Source organism: Vicia villosa, linkage group LG2 (assembly GCF_029867415.1).
Source record: "Vicia villosa cultivar HV-30 ecotype Madison, WI linkage group LG2, Vvil1.0, whole genome shotgun sequence".
NCBI lineage: Eukaryota > Viridiplantae > Streptophyta > Magnoliopsida > Fabales > Fabaceae > Vicia > Vicia villosa.
The window spans coordinates 176,583,208-176,605,888 of NC_081181.1; the positions used below are offsets into that span (position 1 = coordinate 176,583,208).

Below are 22,681 nucleotides of genomic sequence, written 5' to 3' on the forward strand. Positions count from 1 at the left end.
CTTTTGCGACTTTTCTGAATTTGTGTTGCATTGACCTCATTTCTCCCACTGATGGGCCTTTTTGTAGTACCAGAGGAGGAACCTATTTGAATTTTTCCATTTTGAATGCCACTTTCGACACGTTCCCCGGTCAGTATCAGGTCAGTGAAACCTGATGATGAACTTCCCAGCAGATGGCTATAGAAAGGGCCAGTTAAAGTGCCCATGAACATGTCAACTAGTTCGCGATCAGATAAGGGTGGTTGAACTCTTCCAGCCATATCTCTCCACTTTTGTGCATATCCTTTAAAACTTTCTTTTGGTCCCATAGACATGCCCCTTAGTTGAGTACGGGTTGGCGCAAGATCAGCATTGTATTGGTACTGTTTGTAAAAAGCAGCAGCTAATTCTTCCCAAGTATGAACCTTGGTATTTTCCAGCTGGTAGTACCATTCGAGTTGTGTACCCGACAGACTTTCTTGGAAGAAGTGAATCCACAATTTGTTATCTGTTGTATGAGGTTGTATCTTCCTCACATAGGATCTCAGATGTAGTTTCGGGCAAGAAACTCCATCATATTTTGCAAAGACAGGAACTTTGAATTTTGGAGGGATAACAACATCCGAGACGAGCCCTAGATCATTGAAATCTAAGCCAGGTATTTTTTGTATCTCCATAGCTTTCATACGGTCTTCCAGCTGTTGGTATTTTTCATTATCCGGTTCGTCCCCAGAATGATCATTTTCTTCATTTGAAGAGAGAGAGGGTTTAGCAGAACCCTGGTTGCTTTGATTGTCTTCTTGTTCATCATCACCGACTGTTTCAGGGATCGGTGGCTTTGTGAACTTTTTGACTGGAATTTTGATCTTTCTTCTCAGGTGACTCACACCTACAGATCCTTTGGGCTTCTTTTTCTTCTTGATTATCAGGGCTTTCAATTCTTGCTGCCCCTTTGCCAGTTCCAGAATTGCCACTTGCACTTGGGCATTCTGTGCTTCGAGATTCTTGATGCTCATTTCGGATTCCATCTCTTCTGACTGAAATAAACAGCGAGAAGATGATAAATCCGTCATGTGAACCTGTTATGCAATGTGTATGACTGGATGCCATGTGTATGCAATGTATGAAATGTATATGCAATGTATATGAATGCAATGTATGAAATGTATATGCAATGCATGAAGTGGAATGTGTGTGCAATGTTTCAAGGATCTTAGAGTTTAGATTTGTTAAAGAAGAAACAAACGTTAGTTAATCAATTTATTTCCTTTTTTTTTTTTTTGCTTCTTTTTTCTTTGCCTCATTTGGGCTTACAAGACAGAAATAAAACAAATGATCCTTCAGGTCTCCCGTGGACGCTTCCTCTTTGCCCCCAGGAATGTGTTGATCCGCTGTTCTTCTTGAAGCTGTCCGGTGAGCTCCAATATCCTTCTCTCATAGTCTTGACAGTATGATTTGAAGGTGTCTCTTTCCTCTTTGAGTTGAACCCAAGATTTTCGCAACTCTTCTAGGTCAGTTGGCATGTCCGGGTGTAGAATAACTTGAGGTTCATATCCTTCGACCTCTGGTTCAATAGTCACAGGTAGAACAGCAGGATATGGCATAAGGAGTTTCTGAGCATGAGTGCGGACCCATCTGAGGTAAGGTTCCATAGGAATAGAATTCCATTGCCCCAGAGTTTTGCTTTCTATTCTATAGACACTGCCCCATGCATGTATGAACCTTCGTCGGTGTCTATGAGAATCATTCTCGTAATCAAACACAATGCCATGGATAATCATGTCACGAGGACCGTTGCTCCTTGCATATCCGAATTGGCGTAGAGCTAAAGAGGGATTGTAAGTGATGCCTCCTTTGATGCCAAGGAGTGGCACATTAGGGTATTCTCCACAATGATCAATGATAGTAATGTCTCTTTGAAAGAAGTTGTTCCACCGGATATCTGAATGAGACAAAGACATAATCCTGCGAGACCAATGCATTCTTTGTTCATTTCTCAACACTGATCGGGGAAGATGAAATGTAAACCACCTAGCCAGTAGTGGTATACAGCACATGAGAGTTCCTCGTTTCTTCATGGTACGAGTGTGTAGAGAATGTAGAATGTCTCCCAGCAATGTTGGTACCCCCCGGGTTACGGATTAGGAAAAGGTTGATGATGTGTATACTTATGAACTGGTCGGGATTAGGGAATAAAACCAACCCATAGATCAAAAGTGCCATAACTTCCTCAAAAGCTGGATAACTTTTGTTTTCTAGCAGTAGTCGAGCCTTTTCCAATAAGAACTTGGCAAGTAAACCCTTAACTCCACTCTTTGTTTCCCAATTGGACTTGATTTCTGATTTCCGCAGATGTAAAGCAGCAGCAATGACTTCAGGTTTTGGAATCCTTTCTAAACCAGTGAAAGGCAATTGATTTCGAATAGGCAATCCCATTAGTTCAGAGAATTCTTCCAAAGTGGGTACCAACTGGTAATCAGGAAAGGTAAAGCAATGATGTTCAGGGTCAAAGAACTGGAACAGGACCCGTATCATGTCTTCTTCAAATTTTGAGGTAACCAAATGGAGTAGGTGACCATGCCTTTCGGTGAATTGAACATTCCTGGGGAATTCTGACACTAAGTCTTTTAGTTCAGACGGTACCGTTGAGATGTTGATTCGGATGTAATCTTTGGTGGCGGGAGCCATTACCTGCAAAAACAAAGGTAAACTCTTTGATCCTTGAAGTGTCTGGTGCAAAAATGATATGCTTATGATGCAAACATGTGGCACACAAAAACAAATCAAACAATAGCCTTAGGTTTAAAGGCTTGCATGGAGCTGATAGGTGATACCCTCCCCACTGAAGTTGAGTTGGTTAAACCTGTCCTAGAATAGGATTCGGGTTCTATGATCCTTGGAAGTAACATCTCAATACGGCGCTCGAGCGGCCGATCAAAATATTCCTCGAGGATAACTAACTTCGATCAATTTCAAAGCTAGCCACTTAATAGGCCACAAGTCAAGTTCAACTAAAAAGGTTCTAAGACAAATTAGTGTTTAATGACATTTCGGAAGCCTAATATACTCCTTGATCGTTTTCAAGGGACATCAGTATAAACCAAAGTATCGCACTAACGATGACTACCAGATCAACCGTATCGGTACATGCCGTACAGTTTCCTTGGTCTATTGTCATATACTTAAGGTATCTCGAGATTCGGGTTAGAATCTTTCACACAAGCAAAATACCCAAGCAAGCCTTTGAAAAATAGAGCAATCAAGTCAATCAATTGAAAACATCGAAGTGATCTATTCTCTTAAGGTAACCCCTTTTGAAAACATTTTGTTTTTGAAAGTATCTCCCCAGCAGAGTCGCCAGTTCTGTGGACCTCCGATTTTTTTTAATACCGGGCCATACCTCTGATCTGTAGAGATACGTGAACTGACTCTTTTTTGTCGCTTAATGCTTTCGCATTTTTTTGAAAATATCACAGAGTCGCCACCGACCTTTTATTTTATCCAATGAAGGAAAGGTTTATAAAAGAAACAGAAAAAAGACCTTTAAGAAATTCTGGGTAAGGGGGTAGGTTATACAAAGGGAAGGTGTTAGCACCCTTTGTATCCATGGTTATCCATGGGCTCTTAAGTTTGCTTAGCTCACTTGTTTTTCGATCACTTTTCAATTGCTCTGAAATTGCTCATATGTGGTTTCAAATACCTTTGTAAATTGAATTTTGTAATGATCCGTGTGTGGATGTATACAAAATGCTTGTTTATCTTTCGAAAGATGTTTTGAAAAGAACGTTAACTTTGTAATAACCCGTGTTTGGATGTATACAAAGTATTGTCTTTTTGAAAGTTTTGAAAAATCAACAGTGTATGAGAATTTTGTTTGTTTTGATTTGAGCAAGCAAACTAGGAGGTCTACCCTGAGTTGTAAGGTCTTTATCCTATTTCCTTTAAAAATCTATCCTTTCACCGGATATAAAAGCAAGGTTCGATTTTGTACTCGAAACAGTAGAATTTTGACTTTGATTTTGAAAGGAATGAGAAGGGATTACCTCAAGAGGTGCAAGTGTGATTGTGATTGGATTCAGATATTTATCTTTGAAGTTAGTGATCTAACGGTTCAATTTTATCTTTGACATACACGCAGTTTATATGTGCTGGAAATTAAAATGCGGAAATGTAAAGTGCGGAAAGTAAATCTACGCTATTACATCGATTGTGCGGGAAATGTAAACTAGCCTATTTACATGAATTTGACATCCTATACATTTATCTAGGAATTTTAAATTGCAAGAAAAATAAAAGGCATGTTTTTGGAATTTTTATGATTGGTTTTAATTATAATTAATGCATGATTAATTAAATTAAAATGAAGAAAAAAAGATGAAAATAGATTTAAACCTAGAAATTAAGTTTAAAATATGTACAAAATATTTGTTAATTAATTTTAAAACAAAACTAATTTTTTTGGAATTTTTGGAATTTGATTTGAAATTGATTAAGCTAATTAATACATAATTATACAAATAATTATACAAATAATTAAAACTTAAAAAGAAAATTATTCAAAATATGTACAAAATTAGTTTATAATATATAAACAATATTTAACACAAAGAACAATTTTTTTTTATGATTTTTTGATTGGTTAGAATAATTAAAAAGCAAATATATAAATATATACTAATTAATTATGCAAAAATATTAAAATTTTGAAGAAAATAAAATATTTTTATTTCAGAAAATAATATATTATTTTAGAAGTCTAAAAATATTTTTTGTGTATTTTTTGGATTTTTAAAACTATTTTAAATTAATTTAACAAAGAAATTAAAATAAAATAGAAAATAAAAGGATACTGATCCTGTGTGGTAATCAGTGAGGGCGCATGGTGGGGAAGAGTGATCTGGCGCGTTGAATCATTCATTAAATGAGATCAGATGGTCCAGAAATTGAGGCACGTGGTGATCAGTACACCTGCAAAGCACTGGATTAGTGGAAAGTTTAAAAAACACGCGCGCGCTTCTGGACCAATGAGGGGGAGACACCTCATCGTCTTCAACCTTCAGACAAGGCCTTTTACAGCGCTTTTGTAAAAAAGCGCTATTGTAAGTGAACCTTAAATCTGCAAAATAACGAATAGGGTCAAACAAGCATAAAAATCAGGCGCGATGGTACCATTGGATTCGTCTTGTTCCACTGAATGTAACCCTGCCCTTAATTTGTTTTAATTTTGGCCCTAATGAAGAACCCTAATTTTGAGCTAAGAAAACCCTAAAATGGTATATGCTACAAACAACCATTAAAGTCCAATTGAAGCTCCAGAAACGACCAGAGCTTCAAACCAAACACAATTATGCATCTACATCTTGTTAAATGTGCGTGAATGATGAGATATAAGTTGATTTTAGTTTGAACAAACCGTGGCCTAGGTAGCTCGATTTATGAGGTTTCAAGACTTGGAAATGATTGAGATATGTTCAGTAATGCTTGAGGAAAGTGTTTAAGTGTTTAGTTTGTATTGAAAATGGATTAAACTCAGAATTCGAATTTTGAATTTCCTTGAAATTTTTAAAGTGTTACAAGCATGGTACAAGCATAAGCATAGCTCTGAATTCGTGTCTCTCTTGTTACTGAACTAAGATAGCTTATTTATAAGCTATGTGTGCTTAGAATTGAAGCTAAGATGTGCCTTAGTTGCCTTTGTTGAAACTTTGCATTTTTTAATATAAAAAAGCTTGAATTCTTGACCAAGTCATCTTGCCTTCAATGCACCTGCCTTGTCCTTCAATTCTCTGCAGAAAGATGAAGATTCTTTGAGGTGAGTCATGCTTGGAAGTTAAGCTACCATTATCCATGCATTTTCCTTTTAATTTTAATCTTAAAGTAAGATAAAATCATGCAAAAAATGGATAAAAAAGGTATGGGCTTAGTCTTGGTCGTGGGAGGCCCATAGTAACATGGAAATGATGTTTGAATGCTGAAAACTTGGCCCCTTTTGGAAAAAATGCAATTTTGAACAATGTTGATTTCATGCATTTTCCCAAAATTTAGCCAACTTCAACAAGGTGTAAATCCTTCAATTTTTGTCATATGAAGGAGATCTTGCACTTTTTAGAAACCTCAAAGAGTCCTCTAACCAATGTCTTTGGTCTCATGTCAAAATGATTTTTGAAGCTCCTTGTGTGTCCTTTTGAAAAAAGTGTCTTTTTGTTGACTTTGAAAATGACCTGTAATGTTTTTGATCATATTTTTCAAATGGTGAATCCAATGACCATGGGATCAATGGCATTTGAAAGATAATTGAATTTCCTTCAAAACAAGCTTTGGTTTGAATTTTTTGGATGAAGGATGAGAGAGTTATGATCAGTCAAAGTTGAGTTGACTTTTCAGGCAAAAACCCTAATTTTGAATCTTAGGGTTTTGTTGATTTTTGATCTTTCCTTGATGAATTATGATCATCCAATGATCAAATGATGAATCCTTTGACAAAATATGGACTTTGACAAAAAATTTCATTTTTGACTGTCTGTTGACTTTTTTGGTCAAACGGGTCGTCTGTTGACTGTTTGAGCTGCTGACGGTGCGTCTGAGTGAATTGAAGTTTGAAAATTTGTATGATGGTACTTTGAGATATATGGATGTGTATGAAATCCATTTGAGGTCTCAAAACTTGTTGCTCCTGTAAAAACAAGAAAAACCCTGATTAGGGACTGTTTGTGTAGGAGACAGTTAAGCGTACCTGATTTTTGTGCAGTGTTGAGTCTCTGCTAATCGCGTGATATTCAGAAGACTTCTAGCACAAAGATCTTGGAATTTTGAATTGTGAAAGATTGATTTGATTGATGGTACAAAACACTGAGAATTGTACTGCCAGCAGTTTGGCTGTCGACTGACTGTTCAGGTATTGATGTAGCAGTTAGAGTGAAAAATCAACAGTCAAAGTTAATTTTCTTTTTTGTTGTTTTTTTGTTTTTGTTTTATGTAAAAAATGAAAGTTTATTTACATGACTTGTTAGAAAAACACAGACATAATAAATAACTAATATTTACGGTATGCGGGCAAAATTACCGATAATACCCCTGAAAATCATTTAATGCACAGAAATAGGAATATTTGACTGGCAGAAAACACACAAGATATTATCTTAGTAATTAAGCAATATTATGACAAATAGTACAACATTTAATACTGACAGTACAAATATTACATACTATATTGAACAGTACGACGAATAAACGGTACATTTAAGAAATAAGAAATACGGCAAATTTTAAGAATGACGATTAATGACCCATGCTATGAACAATAACATGTAGATGATTGGGAGTGCAACCATTGCAGGTCCACACTCTTCAGGACTATGCAGGCAGAAGAAAGTCATGATCACCGTAGCAATGGTGATGACTGTAAGAAACAGTGTCTCTATCCACTTTGCCATTCTTGTTAGGGAAGAAGAGAAAATAGATATGAGGTAGGAATTTGAAAGATGAGTTGGAATTTGATGTGAGATTTTATGGAAGAAAATGAGAGGTATTTATAGAATGGAAAGAAGGAAAGAGACGTTGGGGAATGATGTGATTCCGTACAAAAGGAAAATTTGAGTGGAAGTAAGATTTGAAAGAAAGAGTATGATAGTGTTGAAAAAAGAGAGATTTGATTTTTGAAAAAGAGATTTGAAAAGATTTTTGCAAATAATGGAATATAGTACAAAAATTAGTGGGAAACAAAAGATAATAATAATCTACTTGTTACCAGTACAGTCTGAGTTTCCTGATTCTGCGCCTGCAAAAAGATTTAACTCTGTACCAATTGTGTCAGTACCATTTATCTGTAAATAAATAAATAGCATGTGTGAAATAATAAACAGTATTTGGCGTTTGCGTAAGAATAAATTCAACTGCAAGCCAAAATACTGTAAGAAAAATTCTAAAAACTAAGTATTTCATATGTCAGGATATTTGTTGAAATAAAAATCCATGATTATATGAGACCCTTAATTTTCAGATTGGAGTTTTCTTGAAAAATATGTGGGCAAATTTTGGGGTATAACAACTTGCATAGATTTTCCCCAGTTAGTAGGAAACTTTGGAAAGATTCGCCTTGCGAGGACTTTATGAGATGTACACTATGGGCGATATGCCCCCAGTACTCATAGGTTTAAGACAATGTCCCATGTTGATTGGGGAGTAGCTTTAGATATACTTGAATGCATGCCCCTGATTGTTCGAGCATCCATGAGATTCTCGGAATCTTGGTTTGATTGCCCCAGATTGATCGGGACATAATTTGAAACCATCTTGAGATGTATGTCTTTGACTGTTTGGCATTTGAGAGATTCTTTGAATCTTGACCTGGTTGTCCCAGATTGATTGGGCAACGCATGCCATGCCCCTTGTATACGTAGGAGACATTGCTTCTCGGAGTAATCTTGTCTGTCGGGATAACTTTTAGTCATTAGTTGTACCCTGTGCAAATTCTTTCTGTTGCTAATATTTGAAATTATGTAGCAGAATATGTTTAATAATGAATTCATGAGATGCAATGCATACGTCTGTCTTGAGTTTTTGAAAAGAAAAAAAAAATTAAAACAGGAGGTGTAAAAGCGTGATATTTGTAAAAACATGCTATTTGTAACAATGTGATGTTTGTAAAAATAGGATATCAACTTAACATTTGTAGTAAACCTTAAGGAGTCGGGATACCTTTTAGGCGACAATATGCTTTCGAACTAACCATGCTTCAATTAGGACTTTCAAGGGTTGTAACGTGGCTTGGTTCACGGTTTAAGAAACAAAGGATAAAGGCTCAAAGTTTATTTGTACCCACCCCTCTTCGTGATGATCTTCGGTCCTAAGTTCAGTTAATTCAACTTACGCATTCGGGTTCCAAGAGACTTTTGGATTTGTGCTTTTGATAATGTTGATGGTTCACAAGCAAAGAGAACTTTTGAGATGGCGGTCATTTCTTCTTTTTGTTAGTCACAACTTTGTGTTGTTCGAGAATTTATTGACTTCTCTTTTCTCATCTTTTTTGATATCCCTAACTTTTGCCTGAACTGTCTATCTTGAGTTTACAGTCAGCGGGATGCCTTGATTTTTGCCTAAGTCTTCTTTTTGACTTAGCAGGCTTTTCATTGTATATATATTTTTTCATTTTTTTTTCTTTTTGAAAGATATTGACTGCCTTGCTTAATGATTGATGAACCATCATTGGCTTTTTATTGGCATCTCCAACACTTCTTTGATGTGTGCGGATGAACGCTTGTGATTGAAACCTTTGTTGAAAGGTGTACTGAATGATTCTCTTAAAATAGAATGCACAGCCAAATTAACTGAGAACTACCCTGCCCCAGGTTATGATCACGGGTTTTAGTACAAAAAAGAAACTTCTACTTCTTAGGCTCAAGGGGGTTGACGAGGGATTAACATCCTTATATCTCCACTGTTTAGGAATTGAAACAATGCCTGTACATCGTCAGCATAGTCTGCTCAAAAGCATACTGTATGAGATTGCGGTATCGTTTTCGTTATCCTCCCTCAAAAGGTATTCAACTTTAGCAGGAGTTGAGTATCACAAAAACATATGCAGAATAAAGACATAATTTAAAAAGAGTGATAACGAAATTATTCATTCAAGACAATCATATGCAATGCACTGATGATGATTATTAAAACAGATAATGTCTATCATAATTTGAATGTTTAAACAAACAGAATAGAAATTGCAAATGAAAGTAAATCTAAAGATCTAAAGTTCATCCACTATGACATTAATCAGTCTTGTCGTGATTGTGCATGGGAGCAGTGATCACTACAGGAGTCTTGGGATGAGGGAATTCAATTTCACCAGCATCAATCATATCTTGAATCTTGTTCTTCAATGGCCAACAATCATTTGTATCATGTCCAGGGCTATTGGAATGGTATGCGCACCTCGCATTGGGCTTATAGCTAGGAGCGGAAGTGTTGGGCTTTACAGGAGGACCCCTCACAGTAATCAAGTTTGCTTTCAACAAATGTTGTAATGCCTGAGCCAGTGACATGTTGATCTTCGTGAACTGACGCCTAGGTGCATCTGACTTGCGTCTTTGTTGTGGAACTGGTGTAGAGATCAGAATTGTCCCCATAGATTGGTTGGGTTCATTGTGACCTTTCCGATTGTTCCCAGCATTAGCCATATGAGGTTCCTCAGGTGAGTTGAAGTCAATGATCTTATCATCAATTAAGTCTTGGATCTTATGCTTCAATGGTCCATAATCCTCTGTGTCATGACCAGGACTATTCGAATGATAAGCACATCTCGTATGGTACTTATACCCAGGAGCAGGATTTGTAGGAATTGAATATGAAGGTAGTAAGGTTATCAAGTTCTGATTGAGCAGTTGTTGCAGAACTTGAGACATCGGCATGTGCAACGGAGTGAATGATCGCTTGGGTTTGGATTTCCGATTATCTTTACCACCTTGATGCTTATGTTGATTCTTCTCCTTCTCGAATAGAAGTGCCTTTAATTCTTCTTGCCCCTTGGCCAAGTGAAAGATTATTTTCTGGAACTGGTTGTTCTGAGCCTGAAGATTTTTGACTGATTGCTCGAGATTCATGATGCTGAAATAAACAGCGAGGAGGTGAGAAACCTGTGGTAGAAACCTGTGATGTGATGTTATGAATGCAGGTGCAATGTTTTTCAAGGATCTTTAGGAATTTAGATAGCAACTTTAGAAAGTGATTTGGTCGCGTCTTTGTCTGAAGAAATCTGATTTTTGTCTTTGAACGTCTTTCTTTGAGAATCAAGCTCACCATATCGAGTGGGTCATCGCCTCTGATTCGTGATACTTCTGAATTTGAAAGCACATGGCTAGAGGAAAATAAATCCTCTTGCCCTTTGATTAGGTACTGTGTCTTTGAATTGGAAGGTATGCGGCTAGAGAAAAATAAATCCTCTTGCCCCTTGATTAGGAAGTCAACCTTTGATAAGGGCACCTGAAATTGTGCGTCCTAAATTCCTAAGATCCTTGAAAGGGTTAGTTAAATCATGTTATGCTTATGATGTCATGATGTCATGATGTTATGCGAATGCAGTTCATTAGGCATAGTGTGGGGTAGTAAGGACAAACAAGTCCTTTTAACAAAACCTGCAAGGAAACGAAGGTTAGTAGCAAACACCAACAAGTCACGCAGGTCACACAAGTCACACAATTTTGCCTTATGGTTAGGCTTGCACGTGGTCCAAAGGTATGTACCCTTCTTCCTTTCGTTTAGTTGGTTCATCCTGTCCTAAAAAGTAACCAGGTTCTATGGTGCTCATATCCCTGATCTTTCTCGTGGGCATTGTCTCAACATAGCACTCAATCGGCCAGCCAAAAGCATCCCTTGAGTCCAATCTCAATGAGTGTAGCATCGAGTATCAACCGGCTCCAGTCAGGAATCCGAAGCCAGCCATCTCGCTACTTCTTATAAGCCAAAGTCAAGTTCAACTAAGGTTCTAAAGGCGAATTAGTGCTCATGACACCACGCGGTAGCCAAATGTCTCCTCGATCAGATTCAAGGGCCATCAGGACAAACCAAAGCGTCGCACTAACGGTGGCCACCAGTTCAACCATAACGATACATGTCGTACAGCTTCCCTGGTCTCATGCCACATACTTAAGGTACACTAGATCCGGGTGTAGGACCTTTCACACAGTAGAATTCCCAAAACAGCCTTGGAAATTAAAACAGGCAAAACAAACAATAGAAAACATTTAAAGTGAATCCTAAACTTTTAAGGTAACCCCTCTTTTATCGAAATTTATCCCCAGCAGAGTCGCCAGTTCTGTAATACGGTGAACTGACTTTATCGATCGAAATATCGCGGTTAAGCAAGAGTCGCCACCGACTTTTATTTTATCCAAACAATATTCGGAAAGGCAAAAAGAAACAGAAAAAAACCTTTTAAAAGAAATCTAAGTTCGGGGGGGGTAATTTATGCAAAGGGAAGGTGTAAGGCACCCTTTGCATCCATGGTTTTCCATGGGCTCTTAATTGCTTTGCTTGCTCGTTTGTTTAGAAAATGTAGATGAAAGAAATAGGGACTTTAGCTTGTGAATAAGCGTTGCCCTTTTGAAAAATTATGAGAAAGAATATAATAAAAGGTTTGAGCATTGCAAGGCAATTAGGGGCAATTACCTTAAACTCAGATGATAGGTCTCTTTTTGCCTTTCAGAATGAAAGGGTCTATCCTTGCCATAAGAGGGCAGGAAGCCTTTCGTTTGGAGGTTGAAGGGTCATCGAAGCATCCTTTGCCAAAAGACTGTCCCATGCCATAGAGAGGCAGGTAGTCTAAGGCAAGGATCAGAATAAGCCTTTTCGTTGGCAGCCAGAAGATACCTCAGCCTTTTTCCATAGGCAACATCCGAGGGTCGAGGTCATTTGTGTATCGAAGGCAGCATCATTAGGGTCATGACCTTTTTATCGAGGCAACAGGCTGAGGTATCCTCGTATTCGAGGGACATGGCTTATTCTGCAAAAAAAAACACGAAGGCAACAGGCAACAGGCAACAAGGCAACAGGGAGGTTACCCCAAAAGGGTGCGTGTGTGCAACAATCACGTGATTATATTCAGATATTTATCTTTTAATTAGTTATTCTAATTCAATTAACGAGTTGCACTCCCTAAATTACTAACCACGCAGTTATAAAGTAATAAAGGGGAAGGGGACAATGAAACCAGCGGATCCCCAATGGGGTTTGACACAAGTAATAATTACACAGAAAAATAAAAGGTTAGGGTTTAGGGTTACCAATGACGTAGCTTTGACAATTGATAAACCTGAAAAGGAGGAAGAACAAGAAGGCAAAGTACAGTGAGTGCATTATTAGTTCAGAGACAATCAGGGTTAACCCTAATAAAATAAAAGGCAAATAAATTAATAATGATTAATAAATAATACTTAGCTTCGATTTGGATTTGATCTGATATGGTTAGAGTCGGAGGAAACCTCGGAAGTAACCCTGAAAAGACAAGGCAGAAAGAGAGGGGATATCTTCAGTGTATTATCAATCCTGGTTAAGATTCAAATGGAATATAATGGTAAATCGATTTAATTAATTATTGGTCTTGCGACCTAATTAATTAAATCGAGGCAAAAGACTAAATTGAGTAAAAAATAATTTTTTTGGAATTTTTTGGAATTAAAATAAAATAATTATTATTTTTTTAATGATTTAAAGATAAAATAAATTAAATGAATATATAAATAATTACATTTATAAATAAATAAATAAGCATGTAAAATAAATGTTTATCATATATAAAAAAGTTCTTAAAACAAATAAATAATTTACTATTATTAATAAGAAAAAAAAGATATTGAAATTAATATATATATATATATATATATATATATATATATATAAGTATAAATAAAAATCGAAACTAGGTTGTGTAATTAAAAATAAAAAAAAAATTACAAAATACGTAACTTTTGATTCAGTGTAGCGCTCGCCTGTGGAGCATGATGGACTCGCAGGTTGATGCACGTTGGATCTGGAATTAAGGAGATCGTAAGGCCAGGAACGAGAGAGAACATGATAGCGTGTGCATCGTAATGCACAGGATCCAGCTGTTCCACTTAAAAGATGCGCGCGCGTCCCATTTGAATGGGCCAATCACACGACGACACGAGGTCGTCTTCAACCTTGGATTTTCAGCAGCGCGCTTTTTACAGCGCTTATTGGCAATGGCGTTGTAAAAAACTCCATCTTCCATACCTGCGAAATAGCGAATACATGCAAACGCATACAGAAATTCGGCGCGATGCCACTAATCAATCCGTCTCGTTCATACGAATGCGTGGGTACCTGCTTTGTGGCCTAAAAATTCCTCAAACGAAAACCCCCAAATTCAAGGTAAGAACCCTAACATGGCGGATCCGGATTCTCACGTTTAAAACTCACCAAACTTTCCAGAAACAATCATTAGATGATAATAAACACGAATATGCAATTAATTTTGAATGACAATGTATGTACGATGCAAATCGATTCAAGTTTAGAAGTGACAAACCGAGTGGGATGCTCGCGTGTTCTTGAGGTTCTGGGCCTTGTAACTGATCGGGAAAGCTTCCTTGATGCCTCAGGAAGCTTTTTGAATCTTTAAAAACTCTTGAATCTCTCTGTAAGCAAGAAACCGAATTGGATTTCTTTGAGTTTTTTAGAGCTCGAGTTTGAGTTTTCTGACTGCAAAAATCTTGTCCTCAAGGGTTTGGTCTTGGTCAGTATATATATGAGATTGATTAGGTTAAATAAAAATGAAGGAAATCTCTTTGAATCAAGAATTCAATATGATGGAAATTTGATTGAAATTATGAAGAAATTTTCCTTGATTATGGCTCAATTTCAATCTTCTTTTACCAATCTTTTTGTGCACGAATTTATGATGATTACAGGATATATTTGAGGATTGGATTGATTGAAATTAAAGATAAATCGAATCTTTTCAATTTTCCTTCTAAATATTTGATTAAATCATGACTTAATTGAATGTTAATTCATATAAAAATCAAATTTTAATCAAAATTTCGTGGCCTTCTAATTAGAGCTTCTAGATGACTTGGGGAACAAGCTTGGGCCAAAACATATTGGGCCTCTTTGCAAGAAAATTCATTTTGAAGCTCTTTTGTTCACATTTCTTCTTCAAAATTTAGCCAACTTTGACAAGGTATATCTCCCTCAACTTTTGAGGTATGGGGGTGTTCTTGGACTTTTTGGAAACCTTAGAGAGTCCTCTAACCAATGTCTTTGGTTCCATGTCAAAATCATTTTTCATTCTCATTTTATGACCTTTTGAAGAAAGTGTCTTTTTGTTGACTTTTGAAGAGGACCTATAATGTATGAAGCCATATCTCTTGAACCATTGATCTATGGGCTCTAATTCTTGGACAATTGGATAGAGGAATGAATTCCCTTCAACATGAGCTTTGGTGGGAATTTTTCTGATGAAGTATGAATATTTGGCGAATTTTCAAAGTTTGGTTGACTTTTTCAGTTCATGCCCAAAATAGTAACTTTTGCCTTTTGACTTTTCTGATCTTTCCTTGCATCATCATGATCAACCCTTGATCAAATGATGGTTTTAGGGTTATGAGGATGTTGTTGACCAAATATCTTGAGTTTTGACTGTATTTTGACTTGAAATGACCATTTTGCCCTTGAGAGTCGACTATTGACCTAATCAAGTTTTGAGGGACTCAATTTGCTCTGATTAATTTGAAACTTTACATGGAGATTCTTTGGGATGTTGGTGACCCTATGGAACCATCTTGAGCCATTGATTCCGTGATTTTCCTTTGAATGACCCAAACCCTAGTTCAGAGCCTTGTATAGGAGAATTTGTATAGGAGCTTTGTCTTTTGATTTGATTTTGTGTATGGAAAATGGCATGGGCAAATTTTGGGGTATGACACACCATATTATCCTCATCATCCTTGTTCATCATTTTCTTGTCTCTCATACTTTTTTCTGCTGCTCCAGCATTATCTGCGCCCTTGTATGAAACTGCATGCTCTTTAACAGTTCAAGATGCCAATATTTGCTTGACGTTGTTGAAATCCGACTCAAGGATCATTTCAGCAACAAACTATGATGATCTCTCCAAGTATATCTTGGAGCTGGCAGTAAAAGAGTCAAATGCAGTTCAAGATTATATGGTCAATCTGGCAAGTGTCTATTTCAGTGATCTAGCTATTACAGAATGTGCACAGCAAATTTACCCTAAGATTATTGAAGCATTCAAAAGGGCATTGGGTGAGTTTGATAAGGATCCTCAAAGTGCAAAAAATGATATAAAAGCTGCTGGTAATGGGCCTGGGGATTGTGAGAAAGTAATTCAAAATGAAGGGAAACATAAGGATCTATCAACTAAAGATCAAAACAGTAAAATCTTTGTTATTAGTGAAGTTGCTTTTATATCGGTTAATCAACTCACATAGTTAAGGCTTATGAAATCAATCATAGGAAGCTTTTGGCCTAATAAATTAGGGTTTTCAATGTGTGCTAATAAAATAGCCAAATAATATATTTTTTTATATGTTGTTGTTATTCAGCAAACTATTTTACCATTTCAATCTTAATTTTAAAAGATATAAGATGTTAATATTGTAACATCAACATAACACAAAATTCTTTTTGTTGCATGATAATATTTTGTTTTACTCAAGGTAGCATATGGTGAAATTAAACCCAAAACAATTCCAGTATCCTCAAGTGTTACATGTCCACCAGCTTCCGCATAGTTCGTCCTCGAACCACATCGTACTGGGAGAGGTATGGCTCTTATACCATGTGTAACGCCTCAGACAGCTTTCGTGATTATCGGCTGACCCCACAAACCAACACGGGTCTTTTCAGCATGATTTTTTCTCACTCACACGCTTTCCAGGAAACTTCTCAGAAGGTCAGCCATCCCAATATTGCTCCAAGTCAAGTACGCTTAACTGTGGAGTTCTTATGGAACGGGCTACCGAAAAGAAGATGCATATATCTTGTTGGTATAGGTAATACCTATCAATCCTTATAAGCTTTCTTTCAACCATGCAGTCACACACCTGCACAGCCTCAGGATCCCTCTCATTCCGATGTGGCGACCACCCTTGCCCTCTTTGGTCTTAGGTGTTACATGCGGTGCAACCACCCCTCGCCTTCTTCGGCATCGGGTGTTACACATCCAAAGTTGTTACTCCACAATCCCTATAGCACGATGGTTAAAGGGATAGTGTGATTAAGATAAGAGATACTCGTTTTCACCTCCTTTTAGCATGACACTTAGGTGAGGACTATTCTATTAAAGGTTAGGTTCCACATGCTCTACGTTATTTCAAATCAAAAGGATATGAATATTGGTAAGGTCACAATTAGGGTAGAAGGTACCTTGGTATGAAATTTTAGGAAGAAGTGTTCCTCCTTGTAATTCAAGGAACTAATCTCTCCAAAGATAAAGATCAATGGGGTAGAAACTTGGGGAAGACGTAGTTTATTCGGTTTTACGACTTATTTAAAGGATGCGATATACTATTAATTATATAACTTATAAAGAAACTATTATGTTTAATTAGTGAATCAACTTGTGTTGCTCAAATAGTTTTGGGACCAAACTAATGACAAATTAATCAAATCGATACTAAAACCAAATCAAACAGAAACTGAAAATGAGAAATGTTAAAAGTTTTATTACAAAAATATAAAAGAAAAGTATAACAATTATGTTCTTTAATAAATTATATAGTTTAAGAAAAATAATAATATATAATAAATGTGTAAAATAAAAAATTAAGAATCTTTTAAAGTATTTTGAAAAGTTGACATTTTTAACAAGAAAAATTATAATAATAAATAATTGAAAAAAAATTTTAAATATTTTTGTTTAAATTTATTTAAAAATTAGTAAAATCTTCTATTTGACTAGGTTTATTTTAAATGCCCATGGTTGAATACTTTTAATTTAATCGAAAACAATATATAAATATTTTAAACGATCATATTATATGATTTTATATCGTGACTCAATCAAAGAGTATGACATGATATGAGTGAGTTTGATTTGCAAAATAAAAAGTACTGAATAGAATAATATTAAACATTACATAATAGTATAATGTAATATTTTTTATTGATAGATAAAATGTTGATATTTTTAAATCAAAATATTTAATAATAAAATGGAGGAGAAACGAAAGTATTGCTAAACTGAATATAAGATGAAATTAATTGTGTTTTATACGCTTCCGTAAATGTATTTACGGAGTTAAATGGTTTAAGTCGAACGCTCTGACGATTAGGGCGAATAGGACGTGGCCGGCCACGCAAAACGGCGGCGCGAACACCACCGGCGGTGGTTCATGTTTTCACACCATCGTCTTCATTACTCACAGGCAGTAGTAGTAACACGCACAGGAAATTGGACACGACAGTGAAGGTGACTGAAGAGAGACCAAGTCTTGCAGCAATTGGGGAAGCAAGCGTACATACAAATCCAGATCTGAAGAAGGATGTAGCGATACCAGAGAAGCCTCTACCATGGGTGGAGATAATCAAAGGTAACCGTGTTCCTTCAAATGGTATAGAAATATCGTACACAGCTCCTGATGTAGTGAATGGGGAAATTGAAGTTAGTATTGACACTCAGGACATTGCCTCTGAACTTCAATATTGGGAAAATTCTCTAGTGATGTATGTTATAGGGGAAGATCTTTCCATGAATGCTGTTAGGAAATTTATGCTTAACATGTGGAATTTCATATCCCTGCCGGAGCTATACTACAACAATGAAGGTTACTTTATCATTCGATTCAATTCGAAGAGTGATAGAGACATGGTCTTAGTGAGGGGGCTATATACCATTCATAGGAAACCTATGTTCCTTCATGAATGGAAAGCTGATTTCAAAATGCTGGATGACATGATTAGAACTCTACCCCTATGGGTTATGTTTCCTCAGCTACCACTGATGTTTTGGGGTGAAAAAAGTATAGGAAAGATATCTAGTGCACTGGGAAAGCCGCTTATGACTGATGAGTGTACTGCCAAGAAATTGCGTGTTTCGTATGCTAGGGTGCTTATTGAGATAGATGTAACAAAGGAGTTGCCACAATACATCAACATTCGAGAGCCATCTGGGGTGCTACTTAGACAGGATGTGGAATATGAGTGGAGACCACAATTCTGTACTAAATGCAACAAGGTTGGGCATGAGTGCAAAGAAAACACTACCAAGGAACCTGTCAAAGGGGAACAGAGGTGGGAACCAAAGCCAAAACAACAGCCAATTGAGAAAAAGAATGCTGAACAAACAGTAGTAGCAGGATGTGCAAATGAAGACCCTAAGGAATGGATAGAGGTGAGATCCTCAAACAAAAGCAAGGGAAAGGAGATAGATACTGATAGCTTGAATGTGAATTTTCAAAATGTATTTGATATCCTAGGTTGTGGACATGGCCTAGGAGATTCAGATCGAGTGTCCTTATGTTAGTTTGGAATGTGCGGGGCTTGAATAAGAGAGCAAGACATGTGGAGATTGCAGCCCATCTCCGGAAGTATAAGGTGTCTTGTGCTGGCCTTTTGGAAACTCGAGTTAAAGAGGCAAATGCTAATAAAATTAGAAAAAAAATTTCTACTAAATGGCAGTGGATTGACAATTACAAGGAACACACTAATGGGAGGATTTGGTTTGGCTGGGACCCTACTGTTATGAATGTTGAGCCTATTGAAGATTCAGCCCAGCATATACATTGTAAGGTACTTGACTCTCTAGGGAATTTCCAGTATTGGCTTACCATTGTATATGCCCACAATCAGTTGGCCCAAAGAAAGACTCTATGGAATAGGCTTCAAAGTTACTCAAGAACCTTGGATGATTCTTGGGGATTTTAACAATGTGATGCGAATTGGAGATAGAGTTGGAGGGCACCCTGTGCAGAGCCATGAATTGAGTGACTTGGAAGAAATGATGTCCACTAGTGATCTGTTTGTACATGATAGCACAGGTAGTAGGTTTACATGGTCTAACAAGCATAGCCATGGTTTAATTTACTCAAAAATTGATCATGTTATCTGCAATGCTAGTTGGTTTCTACGGTATCCCAAGAGTGATGTTGAATTCTGTCAAGCCCATATATCAGATCACTCCCCTATTATAGTTAAAATTGCTGGAAGAGAGATAGAACAAATGGCCCACAGGCAATTTAAATTCCTGAATTGCATAGCAGAACAACCACAGTTTGGTGACATTGTTACTAATAGTTGGAATAGCAGAAGTACAAGGCAACCTCAATACCAATTATGGCATAAGCTTATGAGACTCAAACCTGAGCTCAAAAGGCTGATTCACAAGGTGACAGAGGGTGTAAGAGATATTCAGAATGCAAGACAACAACTGGAACAAGTTGAGCAGAAACTGGCACAGGATCTCTTCAATATAAACTATCTACAAGAGGTTCAATTTTGGTCAAAGGAAGTGATACAAAAGACTGAGTGTGAAGAACAAATACTGAAACAGAAATCCAAGGTCACCTGGCTGCAGCTTGGAGATGGAAATACCTCATATTTCCATGCAATTGTGAAAGGAAAAAACAAACAGACTGGCATACAAAAATTAGAAGACAGCACTGGCCAGATCCTGACTGAGCATAAAGACATAGAGATGGAAATCCTGAGCTTCTACAAAGGTTTAATTGGCACTACATCTCACAGATTGAAACATGTGGATATTGTTGCCTTGAGAACTGGAAGTCAACTGGCTGAAGAGGATAGAATGGACCTGGTCAAATCTGTTACTGAGCATGAAATTTGGGAGGCTTTGTAGGGTATTGGAGACAATAAAGCTCCTGGGGAAGATGGTTATACTGCCAGATTTTTCAAAGCAGCATGGAACACTATTAAACAGGATGTGTGCTCAGCTATTAGAGACTTCTTTGAGAAGAAAAGATTGCATCCTGCACTTAACTGTGCACTAGTTACCTTGATTCCTAAGTCACCTGAGGCAAAGAATGTGAAGAACCTTCGACCTATTGCCTGCTGCACGACTGTGTATAAAATTATTTCAAAGATTCTTACCAAGAGGCTCAGCAAATGCATCAACAAGATAGTACATGATAGTCAGTCTGCATTTATCCCAGGCAAAGTTATTCAGGATAACATCATCTTGGCTCATGAACTTTTAAGGGGCTATAGTAGAAAGCACATCTCCCCTAGATGTGCAATACAAATGGATATACAGAAGGCCTATGACACTGTGGAGTGGCATGCCTTGGAGAGCATAATGAGAGAAATGAGTTTCCCTCCTACATTTGTTGATTGGATCATGATCTGTGTCAGGACAGTCTCATATAAATATGTGATCAATGGTAAGCCTAGCCCTAGTATACAAGCTAAACGTGGTTTAAGACAAGGGGATCCCATCTCTCCCCTTCTCTTTGTGCTCATTATGGAGTACTTGCACAGAAGCTTGAGAAAACTACAATACACACCTAGCTTCCACTTTCACCCGAAATGTAAGAAGTTAGGCATCACTAATCTATGCTTTGCAGATGATCTAATGATGTTTTCTAGGGGAGACCCAACTTCTGTCCAGACTATGATGCAAGAATTTCATAAATTTTCAGAGGCTACAGGGTTATGGGCAAGTCAAGCGAAATGTAAGGTATACTGTGGAGGCATTAAGGAGGCTGATCAACAACAAATACTACAAATCACTGGCTTCTCTGCTGGAAGCATCCCCTTCAAATACCTAGGGGTTCCACTCTCTAGTAGAAGGCTTACCATTCACCATTGCAGGACCCTTGTGGATAGAATACTTGCCAAAATCCAACACTGGACTGCCAAGCTGCTAAGCTATGCTGGCAGATATCAACTCATTAGAAGTGTATTGTTTGGAGTCACATCCTACTGGCTGAATGTCTTCCCAATTCCAAAAGGAGTACTCAAGCATATAGAGGCTATGTGTAGGAGTTTCCTTTGGAAGGGTAATGCTGAGGCCACAAGGAAAGCACCAGTTACTTGGGATAGTGTGTGTAACCCAAAGAGAGCTAGGGGACTGAATATTACATCATTGAAGGAGTGGAACATAGCATCCATGGGCAAACTCTTCTGGAACATACAGGCTAAGGCAGACAAACTGTGGGTGAAGTGGGTCAATACATACTACTTAAAACATGCTGATGCACTGGATTGGCAGCATAAGAATTGTTCTTGGATCTTAGCTAATGTTTTTAAATGCAGGGATAAAATAAAGATGACTGCAGCATGGAGTACTTGCATGTTAACTGGCAGTTACAAAACTGCTTCCTTCTATGATGAGATTCGAGGAGATAGAGGACAAGTTGACTGGAATTTTTTGTTGTGCAAGAATTTTGCTAAACCTCGCGCAAGATTTGTGTTATGGCTGAGTCTGCTAGGCAGATTAAGTACTAAGGATAGACTGAGGAAACATGGTAGTGATATCGATGATAAATGCGTTTTCTGCAACAAGGAAGAAACCTTAAACCACTTATTTTTTGAGTGCTCTGATACAAGGCAGACCTGGAGCAAGGTGTTATGCTTCATTGGCTATCATCGTATTCCCCTGGGCTGGAATCAAGAAATGACATGGGCTATAGCTGAGACAAAAAGAAAGGGTTGGCGCAGAGATTTATTGAAGATAGCCTTGACTGAATGTGTGTATGGCGTCTGGAGGCAACGTAATGACATGGTTTTCAACCATACACCCAGTGATCTGCACCTTTGGAAATTGATTGTTCAAGATATCTGTATTCGCAGCACTTTACACAAGAGAATTAGACATCATGTTAATTTAGAAACAATGAGTATATCACCTTAAGTGGAGAACTAGTTTATATGGATGCATAATGCATCACCTGGATCTTCGGATCGGTGTATTTTGATTGTTTTTGGTAATAAAATATCCTTTATTCCAAAAAAAAAAAATGAAGGAGAAACATGATGAAGAGAGAGATTTTTTTACTCTATTTTGTTTGATATATTGATGCGTCGGATAAGAATATTATAATTTTTAATATTATTTATAAATATATAAATTATTTATATTATATTTGTGAATAAAATATTAAACAATGAGAGAATTAAAAAAATGTATTTTAACTTCTTTTTTTTTTTATCATTTATGTCTGGGACAAAAAATTATCACATGATTTAGTGAAAGACAAAATTTCACTCCTAT

The 22,681-nt window shown here is 37.0% G+C and overlaps 1 protein-coding gene across 1 annotated transcript in view; it reads left to right on the forward strand.

The window, feature by feature from the left end:
• The window catches only part of LOC131650721 (uncharacterized), a 24,277-nt gene extending 1,956 nt beyond the window's left edge, over positions 1-22,321 (forward strand). The window contains exons 2-6 of the mRNA XM_058920420.1: positions 15,484-15,885; positions 17,880-18,913; positions 19,003-19,172; positions 19,303-20,266; positions 20,309-22,321. Of these exons, the coding sequence (XP_058776403.1) occupies positions 15,484-15,885; positions 17,880-18,913; positions 19,003-19,172; positions 19,303-20,266; positions 20,309-22,321 (4,583 nt within the window). The remainder of the gene's footprint in view (positions 1-15,483; positions 15,886-17,879; positions 18,914-19,002; positions 19,173-19,302; positions 20,267-20,308) is intronic.
• Positions 22,322-22,681: the final 360 nt, after the last annotated feature.